This window comes from Chinchilla lanigera, unplaced genomic scaffold (genome assembly GCF_000276665.1).
Source record: "Chinchilla lanigera isolate Chin_1 unplaced genomic scaffold, ChiLan1.0 scaffold00045, whole genome shotgun sequence".
Classification (NCBI taxonomy): domain Eukaryota; kingdom Metazoa; phylum Chordata; class Mammalia; order Rodentia; family Chinchillidae; genus Chinchilla; species Chinchilla lanigera.
Genome location: NW_004955446.1, coordinates 7,379,208 through 7,406,589, shown reverse-complemented (window position 1 = coordinate 7,406,589; position 27,382 = coordinate 7,379,208). Strand labels below are relative to the sequence as shown.

General features: G+C 35.4%; 1 protein-coding gene across 4 annotated transcripts in view; it reads left to right on the top strand.

Moving 5' to 3' along the window:
* Ndufaf2 (NADH dehydrogenase (ubiquinone) complex I, assembly factor 2) overlaps positions 1-27,382 on the top strand; it is a 94,419-nt gene that overhangs the window by 33,296 nt on the left and 33,741 nt on the right. For 3 of the 4 annotated variants that reach the window (XR_001235670.1, XR_001235671.1, XM_013518417.1), the window contains exons 2-3: positions 6,315-6,404; positions 25,430-25,497. Coding sequence is in view for 2 of the 4 variants with exons in the window: in XM_013518417.1 (XP_013373871.1) it covers positions 6,315-6,404; positions 25,430-25,497 (158 nt within the window). In the remaining 2 variants the exon portion in view is untranslated. Of the gene's footprint in view, positions 1-6,106; positions 6,138-6,314; positions 6,405-25,429; positions 25,498-27,382 lie in introns of those variants that run through there. The other variant, XM_013518418.1, reaches the window with a different exon arrangement.

Genomic DNA, 27,382 nt, shown 5'->3' with positions numbered 1-27,382 from the left:
AATAAGTCAAATAGTAGAATTGTCACATTTTTCAAGCAAAAGTGCCCCATTTAATCACCATGGGAAAATATTTTATGACAGTTATTAATAAAAAGTTAGTTTTTAATTGGATATCTGTAATGATACCACATATGAACTTTGCAAATGCTAATTTTAGAACCTTAAACAGAAAGAGCTTATGGTTGGGAGTTGGAGAAATGCTTCAATTCCAATGCCAGCTTTCATACTACTTCACTCAGCTGTGTGTATTTGTATAAGTTAATCATTCTGGGCCTCGTTTTGCTCATCTGTAAAAGGATTTTTACTGATGAGAGATAAACTAAACATTACCTGGTACATAGCAGTTTCTTAATAAACAGATGCTGCATCTAAGTTTTATCAAATTATGCTTTAAAGCATATGTAAAAATGACTTCCAGTGTAATAATTCCTATTTTAGTACTCATAATTGATGTTCATTTAACTTACAATGCTTCAGAGTAACAAAGTTTAAAAATGCATATCCAATATATGTAGTTGTGCTTCTGGCTTTCAATAGCCCTCACTTTCTTCTGTTATGCATTTTTTTATACTTCCCAGCCTCCTTTCCAGTGCAAAATTCAGTCTTTTATACTTAGAATTATCACCTCCTTACACAGCTTACTACCACTGTGATAAAAAGCCAGAACTCACTCTCTAAGAGTCTTATTTTGGCCATCCTACTTCTTCATCACCCTCTCTCCCAGCCTGCAGCTCCTGTCAAACATCAAACGCCTGAAACTTGCTTATTTACATGAGAACAACTATCTCAGGTAGATGTCATGTCTCTCAGTCCAGCCTCTCTTTCCTGCCCAAGTCAGCTCCAGCTTCCACGCATCTCTCATGCTGCTGCATAAGTGGGAAATACTAGGCAGGAAGTAGACCTGTAGTTGAAATTTCTTACCAAGGATCACATGCACTTGTGGATCACAGTCAAAACAGGCTTCTGCCTTTGATTTGATACTGGTAGAAAGAAAGTCTCTCCTCCACTATTATAGATATCTTCTGAGTTCTGAAACTCTGGAATGTAAAGATTAAAGACTACTCAAATAGCTGTGCAGGCTTGTGTAGAGTAGTGGTCCTGGGAAAGTGATGCATAAGTCAGCTGTCTCATTCTTCAGGAATATTGATATCTTTTGCCTCAGACACCTGTCAGCAGTCTAACTCACCCATAGGGTTGCTAAGGCCCTAGTAAGACAGTAATTGGTAGGTAGCATAATCCATGATAATTCCTACCCCAGTCATCTCTAATATATGTCTTACCCAGCTTCAACTTTTATTTTTATTGTTATTTTTGTGGGGTATTGAACCTAGGGTCTTGCTTAACTTGTAAATGTAAAAATACCTTACATATAGAGGAAAGGGAAATTATTTCTAAATAACAACAAAAGATAATACCCTTTCATTAATCACTCCCCCAACACCTTGCTGGGGAGCAAACCCAGGGCTTTGAACTACATATGTACTAGGCAAGCACTGTACCACTGAGATACATTCCAAGCCCCATTAATAATTCTTGCCAGAGCCTAGTTTTACTACAGTGATTACAAAATGATAATTTTTTCAACCCTGGGATTTGTGCCATATTTGCTATTCAGCACTATGATAAGCAAAAGTTCTTTTATCCCCCAGTTTATTTATTTACCCATCTGTCTGCCTTTGAGCACTATGCCTTTTGCATTCTTGATTTTTTTGTTTTTTAGTGGTACGTATAATTCTTAGCATTTTACTTTCAGGTTAAATTTCACCTTAAATTTATCATGGTTGTTGAGAGTTTTTTAAACTTTCACTTTAAATTTATCATGGTTGTTGAAAGAATCTTTTATGGGATATGTATTGATATTTATCATATTAAAACTCAAAATGCAAATTATACAGTATTTATTAGTTTTAAAAGAACATTAATAAATCAGTTGCATATTAATATAAAATATGTTTAGTAGGACCTTGGTATTCATGGAAACTTTGTTTCAAGACACTTTTCAGAGACCAAAATTTGCAAATCCGTAAGTCCCTTATATAAAATAGCATTATATTTGCATATGACCCACATACAGCCTACCACATACTTTAAATCATCTAAATTACTTATAATACCTAATAGAATGTAAATACTACGTAAATTGTTGTTATACTGTGTTCTTTAGGGAATAATGACACGAAAAAATGTGTACATGTTCAATACAGTTGCAATTTTTTGAATGTTTTAAAAAATAAAAACCTAAGAATTTTATATTTTGAATATTTAGTTGGTTCCATCTGTGGTTATGGAACCTACAGATACAGGGAGGGCCAAGAGTATTTTTGATCAGAAATAACTATGTTTTTCTAAAACAAAAGAAGAGAAAAGATTACCATTATTTTATCTTTTAAAATGTATATAATATCTGGTTTAATATTTATTCATTTTATAATTATTTTTCCCACCACCATTTGTTGAAGAGGGTGTCTTTCCTCCAGTATATGTCTTTTGCCTCTGTGTGAAAGATCAAATGACTAGGTGTGCCTCCAGTTGTTTCTTTTTTTTTTTTTAGTTTTACAGTTTACTTTATTTCTAGTTCATACTAAGAAATTACCGACCTGACACTTGTTCTTTGGTTCTTTTTTTCTTTAAATACCTTCTGATTGGTAATGATTACCAGTTTTATACCTTCAATTTCCCTCAAATTTGATGTGTCCAACAGACCTGTTTTCCTCTCTCCACAAAACCCACCATACCCCATAGTCTTCTCTATCTCAGTGAACCAGTTCTATTTTGATCAGCTGGACCCAAACCTTCTCAGTCATCCACAGCCTCTCCTTCCCCAACACCTCATATTCAGTCTGATTACAGACGTTGCAAGATTTGCATCAACAGATACTGGATTTTGATAGCACTCTCTCCTTTTGCTGCTTCCCCTTGATCCGTGTGCTTCTGCCTTCTCTCCAGGGTCCAGTTGTTTCTGTATCCTCTATTCTTTCCCACTAATCTGTGTGTAAGTCTGCATGTGTGCACATCTGTATGTGTTTACTAGAACTATGCTGTTTTTATCAGTGTAGTTTGTGATATAACTTGAAATTCAGGACTACAATGCTTCCTGCTTTGATTTTGTTTGCAGGATTGCTTTTGCTATTCTGGGTCTCTTCTGGTTCCATATAAATTTTAGGATTGTTTTATCTAGTTTGATAAGGAATGTTGTTGGTATTTTGATTGGGATTGTATTATGTTTTGGTAATATGTCCATTTTGACAATATTGGTTTCACCTATCCATGAACAGGGAGTATCTTTCTATTTTCTGATGTCTTCTATCTTCTTTCTCAGAATACTGTAGTTTTTATTATAGAGGTTATTACAGTTTATATCTGGGTGGCCCCCTAGAGCCTCAGGTATTTATATAGCAAAGCTTTTGGAAGATGATTGGATTATGGGGGCTTGTTGCTGATTCTGCATTAGGTGGAAAGATCTGATTAGAAACACTACGTCACTGAGGCTGTGTCGTGGAAGGGTTTGACTTCACCCTCAGCTCCTCCCTTCTCTCTCTCTGCTTCCTGTCCACCATGTGTTGAACAGATCTCCTCCACTCAACCCTACTGCCATGCCATCTTTCCCTGGAGCTGCTGACTATGCACTAAAATGTGAGCCACAATAAACCTCTTCTTCCTTAAGTTGTGAGTATTGGGTATTTTGTCCCAGCAAGGAGGAAAGTGACTAAGATAGAGAGGTGTTTCACTTCCTTAGTTAGTTTAATCCTAAGTATTTAATTTTTCCTGAGGCTATTGTAAATGGTAGTATTTTCCTTATTTCTTTCTCAATGAGTTCATTATTAGTATACAGGAATGCTATTGATTTTATATGCTGGTTTTTTATTCTGCTACATTGATGAATTTGTTTATAACTTCTGGATTTGGTGAAATTTTTTGGATCTTCCATGTAAAATATCATGTTGTTTGTGAATAAAGATAGCTTTGCTTCTTTCTTTTTTATACATATATCTTGTATTTCTTTTTCTTACCTAATTGCTGTGGCTAAAGTTTGGAGCACTATCGTGAACAAGAATGGTGATAGTGGACATCCTTATTTTATTCCTGATTCCTTTATTAAAGGATTTAATTTTTCCACTGTTTAATGCATTGTTTGGCAGTAGATTTATCATAAGTTGGTTTTATCACATTGAGATGAGGCCCTTCTATATCTATTTTCTTCAGGGTTTTTATTATGAGTGGATTTTGGATTTTGACAGAAGCTTTTTCTGTGTCTATTGAGATGACCTAGTGATTTTTTTCCTTGCTTCTGTCTGTGTGATGTGTTACATTTATTAACTTGTGGATGTTGAACCATCTTTACATCCCTGGGATAGAGCCGACTTGTTCATGATGTATGATCTTTTTGATGATTTGTTGCATTCTGTTTGCCAGTATGTTGCTGAGGTTTTATGTCTGTGTCCACTAAAGAGTTTGGCCTGTAATTCTCTTTTTTAGTTGGGTTCTTGTCTGGTTTTGCAGTCAGGGTAATGCTAGCATCCTGGAACGTTTGGAAGTCCTCCTGCCCTTTCAATTTTTGTTGGGAGCAGCTGGGGCTGGAAATTGGTCATGTGTGTGAGAGCAGGACAGAGCCAGAGTGCCTCAAGCAGTCAAGCTACATCAGTCTTGAGAAAAACCATCCTGCCTGGACAATTTCAATTGTTAGTTACTAGGCAACATTGCCTCTTATGATACTAAGTTTTCAAGGGTATAAATAAATGCCCCTACTATTATTGTTCAGTCCTGTAGCCCTTTGAGGTAGAGGCTACTGCACCTGACCCCATGTTTTGTCTCTTGTCTTTATTTTCCTCAGACCCACCACTGTTCCTCCCGCAGTACACTGAGAGACCAAGGAGTTCCCTACAAATTTTAGTAAAGTGTTTGAGAAGTGTTGGCATTATAGAACTCAGTGGTCAATCCATCAAGGCAGAGGAATAATATGTCAGTAAGAAGAGAGTGAGAGAAGAGAAATATCAATGAATGGAATAGATAAGACACTAGATAGGACTCTGAATTATTTTTATAGCTTGAGTAATGGGATAGTGTCGAGGTAGTGTGAGAGAGATTTTATTGGAGCAAGAGGAGGGATATAGGGGGAGAAAAGTAAAATTACAGATTGAGGAAAGTTGTATGTCAGAACCTGTTAATTGGTTGGTAATTTATATTTGGATCCTGTATGCACAGTTCTGATGAGAGTTACCCTGACATGCCCATGAAAAATACTGTTTAGTTTCAAACACTGGTTAATTCTTACTCTCCTTTGCATGTAAAGTAAGATAGTCATTTCATATGCCAAATGAAAGGAGGAAAAGAAGGGAGGGAAAATAAGGGAATGAGAAAGAGAGGAAGAGAGAAGAAAAAAAAGGGAAAGGGGAAAAGAAAAGAGAAGGGGAAGGAAAAAATAAAAGCTTGTCTCTGTGATTTGTTTAAATGCCTGCCTGTGAGCAAGGTGGCTCTCTGGGTCTGCTGGGCTGTGCATGTGGCTAACTGTAACTTTTCTCTCTGTCCTGCAACCTACCACTGGAGTTACAGTGGGGAGGGAGAGTATGGTATAATTGGCCTAACACCTGATTCTCCACAGGCCAAATCTTAGGGTTGCCTCTGTGTTTTTCCTCTAGGAGCCTTCTGCTTAGTGCATCCCTGAATGCCCTCTAACCCAGGTGCCACTGTCTGTCTCTCAGCCCACAATCTTTTTTTGATCCCTTTTCCCGAAGCATCACTGTAATTCATGAACTTGGTAAAACCTCAGAGCTGCCTTCTTTCAGCAGTTCCTGGCAGAGAATGTTGGGTTTTTGTTTGTTTTTGTTTTTGTTTTTTGTGGGTGCCTGCCAGCAGCCATGGAAAACATACAGGATGTTTCATAAGCACAAGGCTCCCAGTAAATGGGGAAAGAATAGCCCAGTAATTATTTATGAGTAGGTCTGGCCTCTTTTTTTCACAGAATCTTGCCACTCCCAGACACTGCTTACTTGTGAGGCCCCATGCTGCAGTTTACTTATTACTCAGATTCTCATCCCTAATTGTAGTGGCATAGTTGCTTTCAGATTCCCAAGGGCCTGCCAATATCCTCTCATACTCCACTCTTTGGCTTTTCCTTTCTCTGATGCCATGGTTTGCAAGTACAGTATCCCACTGGCTGTGTTCCTCTGCCTGGTGGAGAGGGTAGAGTGATTGGGAGCTTAGTCTAATTTAGTTATTTTACCATTATGAAAGGATATACATTATCAAAAAAGAAGATATTGCTTGTAATGCTTACTATGTCATAGGTTCATTTAAAAATGCATTTTCTGTTATAGGACAAACTATTCGAGAGAAAAGGATTATAGAAGCAGCAAAGAGAAATGAAACTGACTATGAAGTAGGTGATATCCCAACAGAATGGGAAGGTAAGTTTCTGATTTCACTAGAATGTTCTAGAAGGCATATTGTTTAATGATGTACAAAATTTGTGAATGTTTATAATGACATACTTCTCTTGCAAAGCACAGTATGAATACATCAGTCTGTCTTAACATTTAACTTTGCTGAAGTTTGTGAAGATGACAAATTTTATTAAGGGAACTCGTGGCTTGTATCTAGATGTCTCATGTAGTCATAGGTGGAGCTTTTCAGAGGTGCCTGGATCTAAAGTGCATATTGCTGGGATTCAGGATGTGATGCTAGGATTGATTTGTGGTGTGACACTAAGATTAAGTGTGCCTAGCCTTGGTATAAATGCTATCTGCTCCAAGGGCAGGTAGCCTGGATAAAATATAAGGGACAGAAAGAGGGCTATTAGGGTTACTACTTGTTGCTTGCTGCTTGGTTGCTCTTGCTGGCTTCTGCTTGCCATGAGCTGTTTCTTCTCTGCTGTGCTACGCTGCCATGCCAGCCTGCCTTGGAGCCAGCAGATTATGGGCTGCAACCTCTACAAACTATAAGCCAAAATAAACTTTCCCTTATTTAACTTCGGATATTGGGTATTTTGTCTCAGCCATGAGAAGAGTAACTAGAACAAGAACACAAGTACAACAAAAAAAGAACTCAAAGCATTTAGCAAAGCTGGGACTACAGTGAAGCAAGGAAACCTCTTAGGATGCACAATGTAAGGAGGTCCCCATTCTCCTGGACTGACCCTGCACTTACACAGCTCCAGGGCTTGGATTAGGTCTCCGGCACTGAGTACTGCCAACACATCCTTGAGAAACTGACACACTTTTCAGTCTTAGTTTTCCTTTTTATAAATTTTGGAGAATAGTTGCTTACCTATCATTTAGAATATTTGTTCAACTCAGAATGAGTCTATTAGTTGACTTCCTGTTTAGACAAGGATGGATAGTTGATCCCGATCTTAAGCTTTTGAAATTAAGATAAAAGATCTTTGTCTCTCTTTGTGGCTGGAACAGTAACATGTATACTTGTTAGTCTGTGAGTATCCATCTTTAATTCATCATCAAAATTTCTTTTAGAAAAAGCTGATCTACAGAGAAGAAAAATGAAAGCAGTTTGAAAATTAGAGTATATATATAGAGATAGAATATTTCCTAGATTTCCAGCAGCATTCCAGTTTCCAATTCAATTTCTTTTTTTTTTTTTCGTTACTTGGAGTTGAACTCAGGACCTTGCACTTGCCAGGCAGGTGCTGTGCCACTGAACTATATCCCCAGCCCCCAGTTCAGTTTCTTTCTGAATGAAATTCACTTGCAGGTCTGAGTTCTAAGTAGCACCTCACATCCTTTTTATAAATTTCCCTTTTTTGTTTATCCTTTCTTAGCATAGTACCTAGTAAGTAAGGTACATGATAAGTTCTCAAATAACTTGTTGAACAAATGAAATGTAGCTTGAGTTTGCCTTTGTTATCTGCATCTAAGAGAACCTTAACAGATGTAGCAACACATATTTTAAGTATCACTGAGTGCTTACCAAGCATTTACCTGAATGCCAGGTTTTATGCCATTGCTTTACAGTCATTATTGAGTTTAATCATTGCAACAGTCCTCTATGATAAACACCATAGTCATACACATTTAATTGATAGAGCATCTAAGGTTCAGAAAGGTTAGATAAGTTTCTGGGTTATACAGCTTCATACATGTAGATCCCTTGATTCTTGATGAGCATAACGTGGTATCTTACATACAATAGCTATTGGCATTATGTTAATGTATACATAAGCATGTGAGTGAAAATATCTTTTCCATTTTTGCTTGTTAGCTATGAAAATACTAGAACTAAGAAAAAGGAGCATAAATATCATATATAACAGAAAGTTTTTTCTAAGAAATGCAAAATATAAATTGGCAACTCCTCGGAGGAATAATTGAGCTTTATTTTAACAGACTTTCCAGTGTCATAAGCTACAATTGCAATTTTCAAATAATGCTTGCGCCTTCTTATAATGAGCCTATTTTGTCATTTTTCCTATAATAATATAGAACTAAAAATGTTTATAGAAATAAATTAAGTTATAAATAAACAAATAGGTAATGACTCATTTTTTAGCCCTTGAAACATTCAGAGAATTAGAATGAAGTTTTAATGCTTCTTATAAGTCTGTCCTGATCTAGTAATTCAGCATAACTATCCCATGGGGCATATTCTTAAGTATATCAACCAAACACTGAAATGAAAAAAATCTAACACTGGTACACATCAATTAAATATAAAAGTAAGAATTTTATGAAAAAGTAAATTAAAATTAAACACATACAACACTATAAACAGGGAAGGAAAGACAAACTTTTAAAGTAAATGATGTCAGCACCAAATGAATCTAAAGTATTTTCTGGTCCAGATAAATATAGATTGTCATTTGTCAATTATTAATAGCACAAATAGACAAAAAATCAGCAAAGAAATAATGGAACTGAACCAAACCTGTGAACAAATGGACTTAATAGATGTTTTCAGACTGTTCAACCCAACATCATCAGAATACATATTATTCTCAGCTGCACATGGAAAGTTCTCTAAAATAGACCATATACTAGCCCACAGAACATGCATAATTAAAAGCAAAGGAATTGAAATAATCCCATGTATATTATCTGACCACAGCACAATGAAATTAGAAATTAATGGTGAAAGAAACTGCAAAAACTCCACAAACACATGGAAATTAAGTAATACCCTCCTAAACAACTAATGGGTTACAGGTGATAGACAACCTTATCAAAAAAGGAAAGAAAAGACTCATATTCATGCATTGAGTAATGATAAGGGTGAAGTCACTACAGATCTTGTAGAAATTCAGAAGATCATTAATATCTACTTTGAAAATCTTTACTCTCATAGGATGGAAAACACAGAAGAAATGGACAGATTTCTAGATATGTATGAATTACCAAAGCTGAATCAAGAAGGTATAAAAATTCTCAATAACCCAATATCAGTTAATGAGATTGAAAAGATAATTAAAAATTTACCAACAGAGAAAAGCCTGGGTCCTGGTGCATTCACTGCTGAATTCTACAAAAAATTTAAGGAAGATTTCATACCAATACTCTTCAAACTCTTTAATGAAATTGAAAGGGAAGCAATACTCCCATGTTCATTCCTGGAAACAATTATTACCCTGATACCAAAACCAGAGAAGGATCCAACCAAAAAGAGAACTACAGGCCAATCTCCCTAATGAACATAGAAGCAACAATCCTCAATAAGATACTAGCAAACAGAATTCAGCAAATCATCAAGAAGATTAGACACCATGACCAGGTGGGATTTATCCCAGGAATGCAGGGATGGTTCAACATACACAAATCAATAAGTATAATATACCATATCAACAGAGCCATAGACACAAATCACATGATCATCTCAATAGATGCAGAAAAACTTTTGATAAAGTCCAGCACTCATTCATGATAAAAACACTACAGAAAACTGGAACAGATGGTCTTTATCTCAATCTGATAAAAGCCATCTATGACAAACCAATGGCCAACATCATACTAAATGGACAAAAACTGAATGCTTTCCACTCTAAAATCAGGAACAAGACAAAGATGTCCACTGTCACCACTCCTATTCAATATAGTTCTGGAAACATTACCCAGAACAATTGGACCACAGAGAAGTAAAAGAAGTAAGGTTAGGAAAGGAAGAAGTGAAATTATCATTATTCACAGATGGCATGATACTTTACATAGATGACGCCAAAAACTCTACCAAAAGACTCCTAGTAACCAAATTCAGTTGCATGGCTGGATACAGAGTCAGTACTCAAAAATCAATAGCATTCTTGTACACGAACAACAAACTCATTGAAAGAGAAATTAGGGAAACCATTCCCTTCACAATAGCATCCAAAAAATGAAATACTTAGGAATCAATCTAACAAAGGAAGTAAAGGATGTATATATTGAAAATTACAGTACTCTGGAAAAGGAGGACATCAGAAAATGGAAAAATATTCCTTGCTTATGGATAGGAAAAGGCAACATTATGACTGGCCATACTCCCAAAATTGTTACACAGGTTTAATGCAATCTTGATCAAAATACCATTAGCATACCTCATAGAATTAGAGAAAACCATCCTAAAATTCATTTGGAACCAGAAGAGACATAGAAAAACAAAGGTGCTCCTGAGCAGCAAACGCAAGGCAGATGGCATCACAATTCCTAACTTGAAATTATACTACAAAGCTCCTGTGATAAAACAGCATGGTACTGGCAAAAAAAAAAAAAACCAGACCTGAGGACAGTGGAACAGATTACAAGATGCAGACACAACTACAAACACAGTTGGCCACCTTATCTTTGACTAAGGGGCCAAACATGTTCACTGGAAGAAAGATAGCCTCTGTCATAAATGGTGTTGGAAAAACTGGCTCTCTACATGCCGAAGACTAAAACTAGACCCATGTCTATCACCATGACTAAACTAAAGTCAAAACTGGATCAAAGATCTAAATATTAAAACAGAAGCACTAATTCTATTAGAAGAGAAAGTAGGTAGACATCTTGAAGATATAGGGATAGGCAGAGAGTTCATGAACAAAACACAAACTGCATGGGAAACACATCAAAGAATCAACACTGCGATCTCATCCTATTTAAAAGCTTTTGTACATCAAAAGAAATTACCAGTAATGTCATGGTTTGTGTCTAGATGTCCCCCCAAAGCCTCATGCAGTCATGGGGTGGGCTTCTAGAGTTTATGATTGATTCATGGTCCAATGCTAGGATTATGGGTATGAGTGCTACACTTGCCCTGGGGTGGGTAGTTTGCATACAATATAAGGGACAGAAAGAGGCTTGCTTGCTGCTCCCACATTTTGCTCTTGCTGCTTTTGCTGTTTTCCACTGCCATGCACAGCTGCCGTGTGCCATGTGCCACTCTGCCTTGGAGCCAGCCAAGTATGGACTGAAACCTTCACAAACTGTAAGCTAAATAAACCTTTCCTTCTTTAATTCTGAGTGTTAGGTATTTTGTCTCAGCAGTGAGAGAAAATTAACTAAGACAAATAGAGTGAAAACACAACCCACAGAGTGAGAAAACATTTTAGCCAACTGTCCCTCAGATAAAGGACTTATATATAGAATATATAAAGAATTGAAAAAAATCAGACTCCTGAAATTCAAATACCCACTCCAAAAATGGGCATCTGATGTGAATACACACTTCTCAGATGAAGAAATACAAATGGCAAATAAATATATGCAAAAATGTTCAACATCATTGGTCATTCAAGAGATGCAAATTGAAACACTGAGATTTCATCTCAACTCGGTAAGAATGGCTACTGTTAAGAAATCAACCAACAACAAATGCAGGAGGGGCTGTGGAGGAAAAGGAACCCTTCTCCACTGTTGTTGGCAATGTGGACTGGTGCAACCACTTTGGAAATCAGTCTGGAGATTCCTCAAAAAATTAGGCTTAGAGATCCCATTTAACTCAGCTATTCCTCCTCTGGGTATTTTCCCAGAAGAATTAAAATCATCATACCATAGCAATATATGTGCAGCATGTTTATAGCAGCACAATTTCTCATAGCAAATCATGGAAACAACCCAAATTCCCATCAAGGAAAAATAGACAAATAAATACATATGCATATACACACACATATATACACAGAGAATAGTTAAGGTAGTTATTCTACTAATTGCTATTAGCTCATTGTGCTCATTGAAAGGAAAGGTTTATGCTTATATTGTTTGATCAGTCTTTCATTCCTACATCTTGTAATATGAACAACTATTTTGAAGATACCAATATGCAATATGCTAACCATTGTTACTCTCCTACTACCTTGTTTTGAAATTTTATGCCATTGTTTTTATTATTTTTCTTTTCTTTAAAATAAAAAGAAATTATTAATAGCAGAACACAGATAACTACAAGACTCATATTCTCTTACACTGTGATTTAAACAACACCCCTTTTCATGCATTTATTTAGTAAGTGTGTGTTGAGGACCTCTACATTCATGACCTCAAATTCTGGGTTAGAGACTGGGTGGGTGGGAGAAAAACAAACCAGATAAATAACTAAACTATGTACTACTACACTAACAGCTGCAGAAAATAAAGCAGAAAAAGAGTGTAGGGAGTATTCAGGAGGATTCTGCAGTTTTAAAGTGTTCAGAAAAGGCCTTGCTGAGATGATTTTTGAATATAGACAGAAGGACCTGGACGTGAAGATAACTAGCAGAGGAGCATTTTTGGAGCAGGTATGAAAACCCTGAATCAGAAACTGTACTAAAGCTTAGGTAGTTTTGGAACAGCAAAGAAATTAATATGACAGGTATACAGCCAGAGGGAAAATAATAGGGATACATTTAGAAAATTCACAGGACACCTTATCTTTTGGGCTCCTGTAGGCCATTATAGAGACTCTGGCTATTACGCTGAGTAAGATTAGAAGCCATTGGGGAGTTTTGAAAAGAACTAAGCACATGCTGAGTTATATTTAACTGTATCTCTGTGGCTGCTACCATGCAAAGAGACTGAGGGTGGCATAGTCAAAACATGGAAACAGTAGGCATGTGTGATACTTTAGGTAAAGGGTAATTGTGACTTGGACCAATGTAACACTAGGAATGGAAAGATACAATTGCATTCTTGATCTATTGTAGAAGTACAGCGAACTGGATTTATTGACATACTGAATGTGGAGTATGGGAGAATGAAAGTAGTCAGTAATGACTTTTAAGCTTTTTGGCCTCAACTGGAAAAAAACAAGTTGCCAATAACTATAACAGGCAAGACTGTGGAAGGAACAAATTACAGAGGGAAATGAAATCAGTTTGGGCCAGGCAAGTTTGAGGTGCTTATTCAACATCCAGATAAAGAAGTTAAATTGTATGTAAGCCAAGAATTTAATGGAAATGTCTGGGTTGGACATAAAATTTGGGAGTTACAAGGCAGGTGGCACACCAGAGAGGCATCCCAGAGGAGAAACAGTCCATGGCAAACAGAGCAGGCAGAATGCAGCAAGCAGCAAGTGACAAACAACTCTTTCTGTCACTTGTATTTTATCCAGGATACCTTGCCTTAGGGTGGGCAGCACTCATACTCTTAATCCTAGCGTTTCATCCTCGATCCCAGCATCACACACCCGAGATCCAGCCATCTCTGAAAAGCCCCACCTATGACTCTGTGAAGCTTTGGGGGAACATCTATATACAAGCCGTAATGAGTAGCAAAAAAGAATTTGGAGAGGAAGAGTACAGATCAGTCATGGAGAACTTAAGGCATATATGCTACAGCAGACTGTTTGTTATCATTAAAAGCTCTAAAAGGTTCACCATCACAGATAGAGACAATGTTTATGAGTTTATCTATAAAGAGTGTAATGAGGCAATGCCTAGAGAGGAAAGTGCAGTCAAGAAAGGAATTTTATTTTGTTTTAAAGACAGAAGTAAAAGAATTTTATAATAGCAATGAGAAAGAGCAAATCTGAAAGCAAGCATTTATAACACAGGAGGGAAAAAAGTCCTTGAGAAGGTGAATTTGCACAGGACCTAGCACGCAGACAGAAGACCTACTCATTGACAAAAACAATGCAAATTCACCAACAGTGTTATCAGAAAAGCCCAGTATATGGGCGTAGACACAGGTAGAGGTAGTGGTGAGCATGCCTGTAATTCCCCTTTGATTTTTTTTCCTAATGAAGTAGAGTGATTCGAGAGAGATTTTGAAACTTCCTAAGTATAAACAGAAGCTAGAACCAATATTTGAACCCACATCACCTGCCTCCAAGGTGTTTACTATTTCCTGGAGGCTGAATCTATGGCTTCGTGCACACTAATGTAAGTTCCATGCCAGAAAACTGCACCTCCAGCCATTTTACTATTCTGTTATACTGCCTACCTCCCTAACAACTTGGCTAGTTCCTACTAATCCTTACAGTTTTAGAGTAGACATTGGTTCTTTTTGTAAGTCTTTTCTGACCCTATCCTCACCCTAGTGCTAGACTGGGTGTTCCTTTAGTTTTTACTCCCCACTTACTTTGTGCCTCCCCCATCATACACAGTGTAGAAGATTCCCTGTTTACTTTCTTCCATCCTCTTCCTGGGTCTGAAGATTCTTTAAGATAAAGCATCATTATATTTTCAGTACTTTTCATAAACTAATTATAAATTCAATCATTTATCTGCTGAGTGAATCCATTTGAAACTTAAAGTACAATATATAAGGTAATGATATTGTGAGGACTTTCCTGACTTGCTGAAAATAGTCTATATTAAGAAGAAAGATATGGAAGAGTGGACCAGAGCAATTGTTTCCAAAATATAGAAAACTCTTGTATTTACTTGTGGAATTAATAATTTTTAGAATACAAAGTTTGCAAACTATGAATAGCCACCACTTTAATAATATTTTCAGCAAAAAAACTACTGAAAGTTGTAACATCAAGCTGACATGCATACTACTATAAGTACCATTCAACATTTTTCTGGAAGTTTGAGTCAATAAAATAAAATAAAAAGAAAAAAAATAGATTAAAACACTGAAAAGTGAGGAAAAAACGGTTGCTATTAGACTGTGTGAATGTTGATATAACAAAACCAAGTGAATTAATAAATGATAAGTAATAAAGGCATTCTCTAAGACATATGCATATAAAATCTATATGTTAAAAATGATTTTTTTAACCACAGTTTATTTTCTGGGAATTTTCATTTTATTCAAAATAGACCACACTTAAAGCAAAATAAAGACCTGAGCATAGCCAAAGAAGTGGAAATCCTATGAAATGAAACCAGAAACTGACAACAGAAATATACTTGGAATACACTATTTTTTCTCTTTCTTTTCTTCTGTTAACTTTCCAGCATTTGTTATTCATGGATTTCTTGATGGTAGCCATTCTTTCTGGGGTGAGATGAACCTTAATATTGTTTTAATTTTCATTTCTCAAATGGCCAGTGATGTTGAACATTATTTCATGTATTTATTGGCCTGTTGTATTTCTCCACCTGAGAAGAGTCTGTGTATTTCAAATGACCATTTTTTTTTTATTGGGCTTTTAATTTGGAGTTGGGGCTAATTTTTCAACCTCTTATATATTCTAGATGTTAGTCCTTTTTTTTTTTTTTTTTTTTTTGTACCAGGAATCAAACTTGCACTTGCCAGGCAGGCACTTACGCCACTGAACTATATCCCCAGCCTTAGATGTTAGTCCTTTGAGGAATAGCTAGCAAGAATTTTTTCCCATTCCGTAAGTTGTCTTTTCACATTGTTGGTGGTTTTCTTTGGTGCACAAAAAGCTTTTTTAATTTAATATGATTCCATGTATCAATTCTTGGTGTTATTTTTTGCAAAATGGGGGTTTTATTTAGAAAGTCTTTGTTTACACCTATTTTGAGAGTTTTACATATTTTGTCTTCCAGCAGATTGTTTCTGCTCTAATGTTTAGATCTTTGATCTATTTGTATTTTATTTAGTATGCGGTGAGAGATATGGGTCTAAGTTCAACCACTGGCATGTGTATAGCCAGTTTTTCCAGCACCATTTGTTAAAGAGGCTACTTTTCCTTGAGCTAAGAGATTTGACACCTTTGTCAAAGCTCACGTAACTGAAGCCTAGAGTTCTTTCTGTATCTTCTATGCTGTTCCATTGACCCATAAGTCTGCTTTTTTTGCAAATACCATGCTGTTTTTATGACTGTAGCTTTGTATTATACCTTAGGTTCAGGATTGTGTCACCCCCTGCTTTGTCCATGTTTCTTGGCATTGCTTTTGATATTCTGTGTTTCTTCTGGTTCCATGTGAATTTTAGGATTATTTTCTCCAGTTCTGTAAGAATTGTTAATGTATTTTCATTGAGATTGCATTAAATCTATATAACCATTTTGGACGTATAGCCATTTTAACTGTATTGGTTCTGTCAATCCTGGAACAGAGGATATCTTTCCATTTTCTGATACACCCTGTTCCCCCTTTTCAGAGCACTATAGTTTTCATTGTAGAGGTCTTTAACTTTCTTGGTTCAGGGCTGGGGATTTAGCTCAGCGGTACAGCGCCTGCCTGGCAAGCTCAAGGTCGTGAGTTCGATTCCCAGTACTGGAGAAAAATCAAAACCAAAAAAAAAAAAAAAAAAAAAGAAGTAAAAAAACTTTCTTGGTTAAATTCCTAAGTGTAGTCAAACCTTGGATTCCTTCCCTCTCTCTCTCTCTCTGCTTCTCCTCTTTTCCTCTCTTCTTCCCCGCTTCTCTCTTTCTGCATTGATGTACAGTTTGATGTACTAGTGCTTTTGGAATACAAAAACAAATTATTCTCACAGATCAAGGTTTTACTGTATGTTGTTTTTCTTGATTCCATTGTTAAAAGTATTGCTTCCCTACATTCCCTCTCAGTGAATTTGTTGTTGGTATATAGGAACACTACTGATTTTTGAGTGTTGACTTTATATCCTGCTACACTGTTGAATTTGGTTATTCCAGAAGTCTTTTAATGGCATTTTTGGGGTCTTCTATGTAGAAGATCATGTCATCTACAAATAATGATAATTTAACTTCTTTCTCTGTGCACATTCATTTCATTTCTTTCTCTTGTCTAATTGCTATAGCTAGTGTTTTAAGAACTATAGAGAATACAAGTGGTGATAGTGTACATCCTACTCTTGTTCCTGAATCATGCAAACATTTGTATCTACAATTGTCTCAAGCCTTTGCTCAGGCATGATGCACTTTCTAGCTCAATGGTGTGGCTGGTACCAAGCCACAGGATGGCTTCAAAGCTCATTTAGCTGGCTGTTGCTTGACTTCCGATTCCCTCTGACTGTTTGACTGCGGGCTTCAGTTCCTTGATAACTATAGCTTTTTAAGTCTTGATATCAGTAACTATTAGTTTTCCAACATTGTATTCTTTTTTGAAATTGTTTTGATGATTGTAGGTTTTTTGCATTTCCATATAAATTTTAGAATCAGCTTGTTAGTTTCTTCAGAATCCCTTCTAGAGTTTTAATTATGCTTTGTAAATAATTGACATTTTAATAATAAGAATCTTTAATAATAAGAATCCCAAACATTTGTATCTATTTATTTCTCAAGGCTTTTTATTCTCTCAGCAAAGTTTTTAGTTTTTGTTGTACATATATTACACATCTTTGTTAGATTTATCCCTAAATACTTTACATTCTCAATGTTATTTTACTTGATATTTTACTTTACTTTTCAATTTCACATTTCTGATTATTGTTTTTGTATAAATAGGAAGTACATTCTGGTTACTGGACTTACAGTCTATGGCTTTGCTTAATTCACTCATAGTTTTTTGTTAGTTTAATCAGATTTTTTTACATAAAACATTATATAGCCTGTGAATAAAGAATTTTTTTCTTCCCAACCTGAATGCCATATTTCCGTTTTTTATCCATTTACATTGTCTAGAACCTCCAGTACACTGCTGAATAAGAGAATTACCTGAAAATTCCTCCATTAAATACCATGTATTCTGTAGGGTTTTCTTCTAGATGCCTTTCATCATGTTGAGGAACCTCTTTTTTTTAATATTTACTAAGTTTATTGCTACAATTTAGATATACATAATGATCACATTCATCATAGGGAACTTGTACCTGTATATGGTATGTCTTAGTTCCTATTTGTTCCCTCCCATTCCCTTCCTTATTTACAAAGCTTTGTTTCCATTCTATCCTTTTTTTTCTCATTTTTTCTTTTACATTCATTCCCCCTCTTGCCACATTTCCCTTTCCTTTCAAACAATTTCTTCTTATTTCACAATATCTATTATGTATTTTGATTTTTGTTTACACTTTCAGTTTCTCACATCAGAGAAACATTGTCAATTTGATTTATTCTTTCAAAGAAACAACTATTTGATTCATTTATTTTCTGTATTGTTTTCTTACTCTTAATTGCATTAATTTGTACTCTGATCATCATAATTTCTTCTCTTCTTCTAGCTTTGAGCTTGAAGTTTGAGGTTCAACATTAGGTTATTTATTTAAGCTTGTTCTGTTTTCCTGATGTGAGAGTTTACCACTATTCATTTACCTACTAGGACAGCTTTCACTGCATCTGTTGACTACTGCTTTTTTCATTGACTCCAAACAATTTTACATTTTTCTTCTTTGCATTATCTTGCAGCTGTTGGATTGTTTTTTCATGGCCCCTTGCTATGTTTAATATCTTTCTTTTGTAATCTCTAACTGTGATCTGTCTTCTAAATCTGATAGTCTATCTTCACTTTCTTTCAGATGGTTTTGCAAACTTTCAATGGAATTTTTAATGTCCTGATCATTTGTTTGAATCTGTTTCATGGATTCCATTTCTTTCCTTTGTTGGGCATTTATGGTTTCCATCATTTTTCTGTGCCTCTCTATTTTTTATCTATGTCTATTCTAGATTTGCTGAGCAAGTCCTTTATTATGGTTGTAATCTCTTTATTATCCTGTGAAATTATTTCTGTTCTGCTTTTCTGTGTAACATGTTTGTGTGTGTGTGTTTTTTTTTTTTTTTTTTTTTTGCTGTTGTCACTCCAAAAGATTCAAGTGGATGAATTCTGATTTCCTCTATTTTGTTGTCCCTTGGATTTGTCCTGTGTGGGCTGGAAGCCCAGGATTGCATTTTGCTTCCATGTCTTATCATTTGCTATTTTTTAAAATTTTAATTTGTTTTCTGTGTTGTTGCTTATATTTTTCTTTTCTTAGGTATATTTATTTCTGGTATCAAGGATTCTCTAGGAAATGTCTATTCCTCTGAGAGTTCTTCTAGATGTAGCTGGCTGTTGGTCTTTTTCTCTGGCCCAAGGTCCTATCTTCCCACTTTATTAGGGATAAGAATTTGCTATCTATTTAGCTTAGGACCCAGTCCTTTGGTACTAGACTGTGGGGATGATTATGACCCCAGATTATCACAATGTTGTCATACAAGAGTGATCAGTTTTTGATGATATATATGGCATCCTGGGTAAAGTAGTACAATTAGCATTAACAATATCATCAAGCACAGCCTGGAAACTGACAATCAGTTATAACTGCTAATTTAGTATCTCTAACCCTTAGAGTAAGACCTATAGTTATATAACAACATCCAACATAAACCAGGAACTCTTACACAGTGAGTGTCCCCCTTGGTAGAGGATTTTATCCTGTGGGGAAGGCAACTTAGAGGGATGAGACAAACAGAGCAATAACTGAAGAGAAAATCCTACTTATAGTCAACATAAAAGAAAAATAATTGTTAATTTCAGTTGGTATAAGAAGCAACTGACAAAATTCAACACATTTATGACTAAAAACCCCTCAGACTTCAGATGAAAAAGAAGTTCTTCAACCTATTATGAATATTAACCAAGAAGAAAAGTTATTGTTGAACTCACAGTCAATGGTGAAAGAGAAAATACTTTCCCCTAGAATTGAGAACTAGACAAAAATATCCTGTATCGCTTTTGTATTTTTCATCATTTTGAAAAATCCTAGACAAGGAAATAGACAATAGAAATACAATAAATACAAATTAGAAAGGACAAAGAAAACTATATTTACAGATGACATGATTACATATAGTATGCACTGTCCTCAGTATACAAAATTAATGAGTGAATAGCAAAATGAATAACAAAAATTAGTAAATGGTACATTTTTGAAAGTGTTAAGGCAATCAATGTGCTAAAATTAGTTGAATATCCACATTTTAATACCAAATAATTGCTAACTATAGTTTTAAATTTTAGCATCAAAATACACTTCAAATGTGAAGTATTTAGGGATAAATATATAAAACTATATCTAAGATCTAAACACTGAAAAATAAAACACATTCCTGAGATAAATTAAATGAGAGACATAATTTTCACTGATCCAAAGAGTCAGTATTTTAACAATATTATTTCTCATTAGCTTGATCTGTAGATTCATTGTATTCCTAATCAAAATATTCTGGGCTTTTAAAAATATTGTTCTAAATTGATTTATATCAACATGCAAAGAACCTAGAATACCTATAACCTGTTTTTGGAAAAAAAGATTGAAGGATTTCACTTAATTTAAGGATTTCACTTAAACCGATTTCATTTCACCAAGAAAGATTGGAATTTAAGAATGGTCAAAAGATTTGAATAGACACTTCACCAATATAAAGTACCTTAAATTTTCATAAATTTCTGCTATCCTACAACCTAGAAATTTTGCTAGGTCTTTACCCAGAACATAAAGACATAAGTCAACCCAGATATTTATACTCAAATCTCTCATAACAGTTTTATTCATAGTAACCCCAACCTGAAAACTACCCAAATAATCATCTAATTAGTGAATGAATAAGCAAATATCATACTTTGATGCATCAAAAAAAAGGAACTCCTGATAAGCTTAATGTGTGTATTTTTTACTTTTGTTTGTTTATATTACCATAGAAGTACTGGCTAACAATGACACATTATCTCACAGTTCCTATGGGTTAGTAGCTGAGGCACAGTCTAGATGGATTCTCTACATAGGCCCTTGTGAGAATGATCAAGGTGTCAGCTAGAGTTGAGTTCTGATCTGGAGGCTTAACGAGGTAAAGATCCACCTTCTTACTTGGGTGGTTGTTAACAGCATTCAGTTCCTTGCAGCTGTAGGACTGAGAACTTCAGTTGTTCACCAGGTGTTGTCCTGCAAGAACCCTAAATCCTAAAGGTTACCACAGTCTCTTCTTACCCTATGGAGTTTCTTAACATGACTACTTTTTTCTTACAACCAGTAAGGGAACAAAAGTCTACAGCAAGATGGTGTGGTACCCTTTTTTCTAATATAATCGTGTAATTACATATATGCTATCACTTGTGCCATGTCTTCATAGCTGGTACTAAATCAAGGTCTTGCCCTCACTTAGTAGGAAGAGTCATGCATATAAATAAGCAGGAGGTGTGGAGACTACATTAAGAGACTGTTCATCACACCGTAACATGGGCGAACCTCAAGGACATTCTGCTGAGGAAAATAAGGCAGATGTTAAGAAGATACATATTGCCAAAGATTCCATTATAGAAATTATAGAGAAAACAAAACTGAGCTACCATAACCTAAGTATAACCCTCGTTGCTTGGGGACTTGAATAGGGCAAGGTGAGTATTTACATGTAAGTAGACAACAGGGAACTTTGTGTGTAGGGGGGGGTCAATGGAAATGTTCTCTGTACTGATTGCGATGCTGGTCATAGGCAGAGCATATTAGTCAGATTTTGTGAAATTTTACACGTAACCTATATTCAGTGTTTGTATATAATTGATATCTCAATATATTTGATTAAGAACAGCATCATAAAATTTGTACCTTAATGTGCTATCTTATCCTAATAACATCCTTAATACTTAAAGGTCGCTAACTAGCTGGGCATGGTGCTGTATTCCTGTAATCCTAGCACTCTGGGAGACTGTAGCAGAAGGATAGCAAGTTTGAACCCACCCTGGGCAACTTAGTGAAATCCTGATTTAAAAAATAGAAAAGAGTTGGGGATTTAGCTTAGTGGAGAGGCTCTGGGTCCAATCTTTGAGACAAAAAAAAAAAAAAAAGAAAAAGAAAAATCTAAAACTGAAAACAAAGCAAAACAAAAAAGCAGTAACAGAAAATGGTTCGTTTCATAATATATCCTTTGAAGAATTTTTCACAGTTTAAAAGTGTAGATTTTTTTCTATTTGTTATTCTTTATGAAGTTTAAAAACTCAAAGCTGGCAAATATCCTCTTGTAAAAGATGAGGCTTTGTTATAGTCTCATCCTTAAGTAAATGACATGTATTTCTAATGTAATATCTCTGTTGATAAATTTTCCATACTTTTGGCTCTAAGTAGCCACCTAACTAAATCTGGTGATGAATATCTTATTTAACCATAGCCTGTTGGCAGGTTTTCTGAGTGTACTGGATATTTTTAGTATTTATGAAGATTTGCAGAATGTATGCTTTGTAAAGTATTTTCCTGACTGCTTCTTCCAGTCTCTCTTAGTGATTAATGAGTGATTAATTTGCATGCTCACTTTACACTCATTATAGATTGTTATGTTCCAATAGTAGTACTAAAGTTCAATGAAAATTTCATGCATACTAATGAGAATGTAAATAAGTATTGGTGAAAGAATATTAGGATCTTAAGGCATAAACTGTCCAGTTATCTTGCTAAATTCTCTTCAAATGATGGTTGCATTAAATTATAATGAGGACTAGTATAGAATCCACTTTGATATAATTAGCAATGGCAAAATCAGTATATAGTTTATAATTGGATAGAGTTTTCTTTTAAGATTGTTTTAAGATTTAAAAAGTAATGATTTAATAGTAATGCCTACCTCTATTCCTTCTTCCACCTAATCTTTGCCAGCCTGCAGCAGAACATTTCCTGTGTTTCTTATAGAAGTTGGGAAAGTGGAACTGATTATATAAATGAGTGATCACTTTTCAAAGATTTCCAGCTATAACATGTAATGGTTACATCACAGTCACAACAACTATCATCTCAAGATATTTTAAATATGTGCTTATTGTGGAATCATAAATTAAATATATTTATTTCAGCAGTTGCATTTATATACCTATGTAAAGCAAAAATCTTTTACACAGTTCTTTAAAATGAAGCTAAAAGAAGCCCTTATATCTTTCCGTAGAGAATGGCATCCCTTGGCAGTGAATAGACTGGGTGGTATGTGATACATTCAGTAGTTTGAGTTCCATCACATTCCTACATTTGTGAATGAACTTTATAAACATAAAACCAGTAAACTTTAGAAAACACATAGCAGAGTTTTCCTGTTTTTACATAGTTGGATTTTTTTAATGATTTGGTTCAATTAAAGCATTTTTCTTTTTCTAACATTCCAAGAGAACTGTAGATGCCATATTATAGACTCATATGTAAAACAAATTGTTATTTTGAAGTTTTTTTTCATGATGATGGTGTGCATTATGTCACTACACTTTTTCATCAGATCTTACACACTGGTATGTGTTTATGGACTAGAATATTCAGTAATCATTAGTAAAAAGTGTGTATCTTAGTTACTTTTCTTGTTACTGAGACAAAATACCCCACACCCAAAGTTAAAGTAAAGAAGGTTTATTTGACTCACAGTTTGTAGAGGTTGGCTACAACCTCTCATGGTTGGCTGGCTCCAAGGCAGGGGTCTAAGCATGGCAGAGAGACATTGCAGAGGAAAAATAATTCATGGCAGGCAGATGACAGCAAGGCAGCAAGCAGCAAGCAGCAAGCAACAGACAGCAACCCTCTTTCTGTCCCTTATATTTTATCCAACCTACCCTTGCGCTTGCCATCTATGCAAGTTTTGGTAGAAATGGGCCAAATAAGAGTGAAAGGTAATAAGAAAGAGAATGCAGAAAAGAATAACAGGAGTAGAAGTTCAGAAACAGAATGGAAAACACTGCAACTATACTGGAGGTACACATATATGGGATCAGTGCAAGAGAACAGAAGAAACAGGTCTACAGTTAAACATTGCCATTTCCACACCCAAAACTACTCATTGCTGGGCTTTTCACAAGGATAGTTCCCACTGCCCTCAGTACTTGGATGCAGGCTAGTAAAGCTAATCTGAAGAAAAGGTAGCTGATAAATAGATAGAACTCAGACTTTTACAACCATTTCAGCCAGGTTTTGGTTCCCAGTCTGCTACTAATTAGAAGCATAGGCAAGTTACTTAATCTGTCTGAGCCTTAGTTTCCCAATCTATAGAGTGGGGTCCATAATTCTTATTTTGTGATATATAGTTAAGGTCTCATCTATTCTGTCCTGGTTTAATGGGAGGAAGGGGTTGCATGTTTCTCACTAAAGTGCAGAAGACTTCTCCGTAGAGCATGGATGGTTTTTGGAGCCAGATACGGAGTCAGATCTGGATTCAAATCCTGCCATTACTATTTAGTGTATAAACTTGGAAAATTGTGTAATTCCCCTATAAGATAAGCATACTTCAATTTTATAATGAATATTTAGTGGAATACAGTAATAAAACTGTGGTTTTCTGCTTTCTAAAGGCCGTGTTCCCTACAGTATACTTTCTTATATACTGATATCCCAAGCAGATATTACTGATCTTTGTTTGAGTCTTTTATGTTTCTTTTGTGCCAGACTGGGCTAAGTGTGTGAAGTGTGTGTGTGTGTGTGTGTGTGTGTGTGTGTGTGTGTGAAGTTTAGTGTACTGTAATGCTATTATAATTTTCATTTTACAGATTTGGAAATCTGATGCTTAGAAATTTAAGAAATTTGTATCAGGTGACATAGCTATTAATGATGGATTATTATTATTGATGGGTTTGGAATTTAAACCCAGAGAATCTGGCTCTATAATTTAGTCTCCTAAGCACTATGCTCTACTGTGTCTTCTGTGTGGTTCTTACAACTTTCTCAGAGGCACCCTCCTTTCTCTTTGCCCTAAAGTGTCTAGCACAATTTTATAACAGGCACTAACACATGTGCTTCTCTCTATCTCGGCACCTATCTCCCAAGTGTTAGAGCTAAAACCTGATGATGCTTCAGCCATAGGAGGAGGCTGCTTGCTGGAGAAGAGAAGTACTTGTAATCAAAACTTTTCATTGTCTCCTCTTTGCTAAGTTAAAGCATAACTAATTCAAGTTTCCAAAATAATATAATTTTTGTATTACCTTGAGGTTTACTTATATTGTGATTTGGCCTGTATGCTATAAATACACTAAATTGAATTCAAATGTTTATGAGCTGTGATTGTAAAGATACAAAACCACTTTGTGCTTATCTTTCCTCCACTGTTGTATTTTTTCATGACACAAATCACCACTTGATAGGTTTCTGTGCTGATCTTCTGAACCCCTTTCAATAGTGTACATGCTCAAGCAGAGGAGGGACCTTGAGCTGTTCAATCCCTTCTGCATCTCCAGTATGCAAAATAATATGTAGTAGGTGCTCAAAAATATTTTTATGTATAAGTGAATAAAAGGTTTACATAAATTACAGAGAACCAATACTTAAATATTATTTATTTTTCTTTCTAGCTTGGATTAGAAGAAAAAGAAATACTCCACCTACCATGGAGGTAAGAATACACAAGGAGAACATCCAGGTAGCCTGTGTTTATAATACTGTACTTTTCAATCGACAATTTGTATTCCAAACTTGTACACAGAGCCTCGAGGAAAAAAATATGGTGCATCTACACAAGGTGTTATTTAGTTCACAGGAAATAATTTTAAACATTTAATGATAAAGTAATCTATTAATATGCTATACTAATATATATTAATAAAACACTATGTGATAAAATAAGTGTCTATTTTATGGAATATAACAAAATTCCTGTAAATTATTAAGTGAAATAATAAAATTTTTAAAAATATCAAATATACTTTTTAGAAAAATTAGTACTTACCATCACTCACATCTGATTATTTCTCCTAGCTCCAGAGATTTCTTTTTGCTGTTACCGATATTTCAGTTCAGAAGTTTGAGAAATACTGAATCTCAGTCTTACCCAAACATGTACTTAGATTTCCCTTAATTTTATATATTTAACTCTAGCAAATATCTAAAGAAACTAAAATACACAATTAGCAAGTAACATGTAGTAGTAGTTAGTAATTAATATTAAGTTTAATTTTTATTTAAAACTTTAAAAACTTACTGCTTTGGTGATAGAATAAAATGCTATGAATATGTGCTTTAAAAACATGATTATTTCATAATTTTGAGTTTAAAGCAATAGCATAAAGAGTTCTAAAGTTATTTTGTAAGAAATAAATGTCCTTCATAAAATGAGAGTTTCCAAGTTTACTGGTATACTGCCTTTGTACCTTATAGCTAGAGACATTCTCATCTTTCTGCCACCTAGGACTCCTGTATTTCTTCACAACTGTAAACCTTGGTGACAATATAAATGGGCTTTGGCACTCAGCCTCCCTGTTGAGAGTGGTGACCCATTACCTGACAGTTCTATCATTACTTTTTTCCATTCCTCTTACATTGACTTCAGAAGTGTTCATTTGGGCAGTGACTGAGTAAGTGCATCTTTTGTCCCATTTCTAGCTTTGTATGTTGCTTCTGCCTTGGCCTCCTTTTTTCAGACCCTTCTTTTCACCATCAATAATCTTTGGGATAATTTTTTAAAATGCAATCTAAGATTTGGGAGTATCCCCAAGAGTTTACAGCAGTCACGTGGATAGAGGAGACCTTTAATTCCCCTTTCTCTTGGCCATAATAAAAGTTACTATTCCCAGAGGGAGAGAGAGGTACTTTCCCTATCCCAGAACTTTGAAACCTTTTTCTGTCAGGCCTCAGGCACCACTCCTGAAAAATTTCGGTAATTCTTGCACCTCAAACAAGCTCCAATTAGAACAAAGAGACTTGAGTCATTCCTCATCTGTGACACCCATTCTTATCATTCTGGATTGTCCAAAAAGAGCCATCTCATGTTTCCTCCTATTAATCACAAAGTTCTTTTCTTCTCTATACTTTCCCTAGTACACACACACACACACACACACACACACACACACACACACACACTTTTTCTTTCCTCCTGACTCTCTTTATTAGAGATCAGCAATTTCTATTTCTTTGTTAGCACATGACCATTCATAATTGATATTTTCTTAAGAGACTTTGCTTTGTATTGTTATAGTTTGTATCTAGGTATGCCCCCAAGGCCTCAGGTACTAATTGGTGGGGCTTTGGGGAGGTGACTGGATCCTAGGGGTGATGTTAGGAGTTGAAGCCTGGTGGAAGGAGGTTGGTCTCTGTGGAGGTGGCCTGGGATGGTATGTATACACTTAGTTCTCCCCTGATCCTGCTCTGCTTCCTGCCTGCCATGCTATCAATTATTTTTCCTCTGCTATGCCACCCTACCTTGGAACCAACTGAGTATAGACTGAAACCACTACGAACGGTGAGCCCAAAATTAACCTCTCCTCCTTTAATTTGTGAATGTCTCCTCCTTAACTTGTATTTTGTTC